General features: G+C 55.4%; 1 protein-coding gene across 1 annotated transcript in view; it reads left to right on the top strand.

Moving 5' to 3' along the window:
* LOC119592508 (teneurin-m-like) overlaps positions 1–233 on the top strand; it is a gene marked incomplete in the record, with an annotated part of 54907 nt that overhangs the window by 18025 nt on the left and 36649 nt on the right. Inside the window, 1 exon segment of the mRNA XM_037941357.1 lies at positions 75–201. Coding sequence (XP_037797285.1) covers positions 75–201 — 127 coding nt within the window.

Raw genomic sequence — 233 nt, 5'->3', positions numbered from 1 at the left:
CCAACATAAAACAACCCCAATTTTACCACAAACAGACCTACCAACTGTAACGCATTCCCCCGTCGCCATTTCAGGGGTACCAACCTTGGCCTGTACGCCCGCCGCGGGAAGTTGCCGACACACACGCAGCACGACATCATGAAAATCCTGAGGGGCAATCGGCAGAGGGACATCCGGGCATCCCCCGTGAGTACGCCGGTGGTATGTCGTTCATTTTCTTCCTCTCTCTTGGG

Source organism: Penaeus monodon, chromosome 30 (assembly GCF_015228065.2).
Source record: "Penaeus monodon isolate SGIC_2016 chromosome 30, NSTDA_Pmon_1, whole genome shotgun sequence".
Taxonomy (NCBI): Eukaryota; Metazoa; Arthropoda; class Malacostraca; order Decapoda; family Penaeidae; genus Penaeus; species Penaeus monodon.
This window is presented reverse-complemented; position numbering and strand designations above follow the sequence as displayed.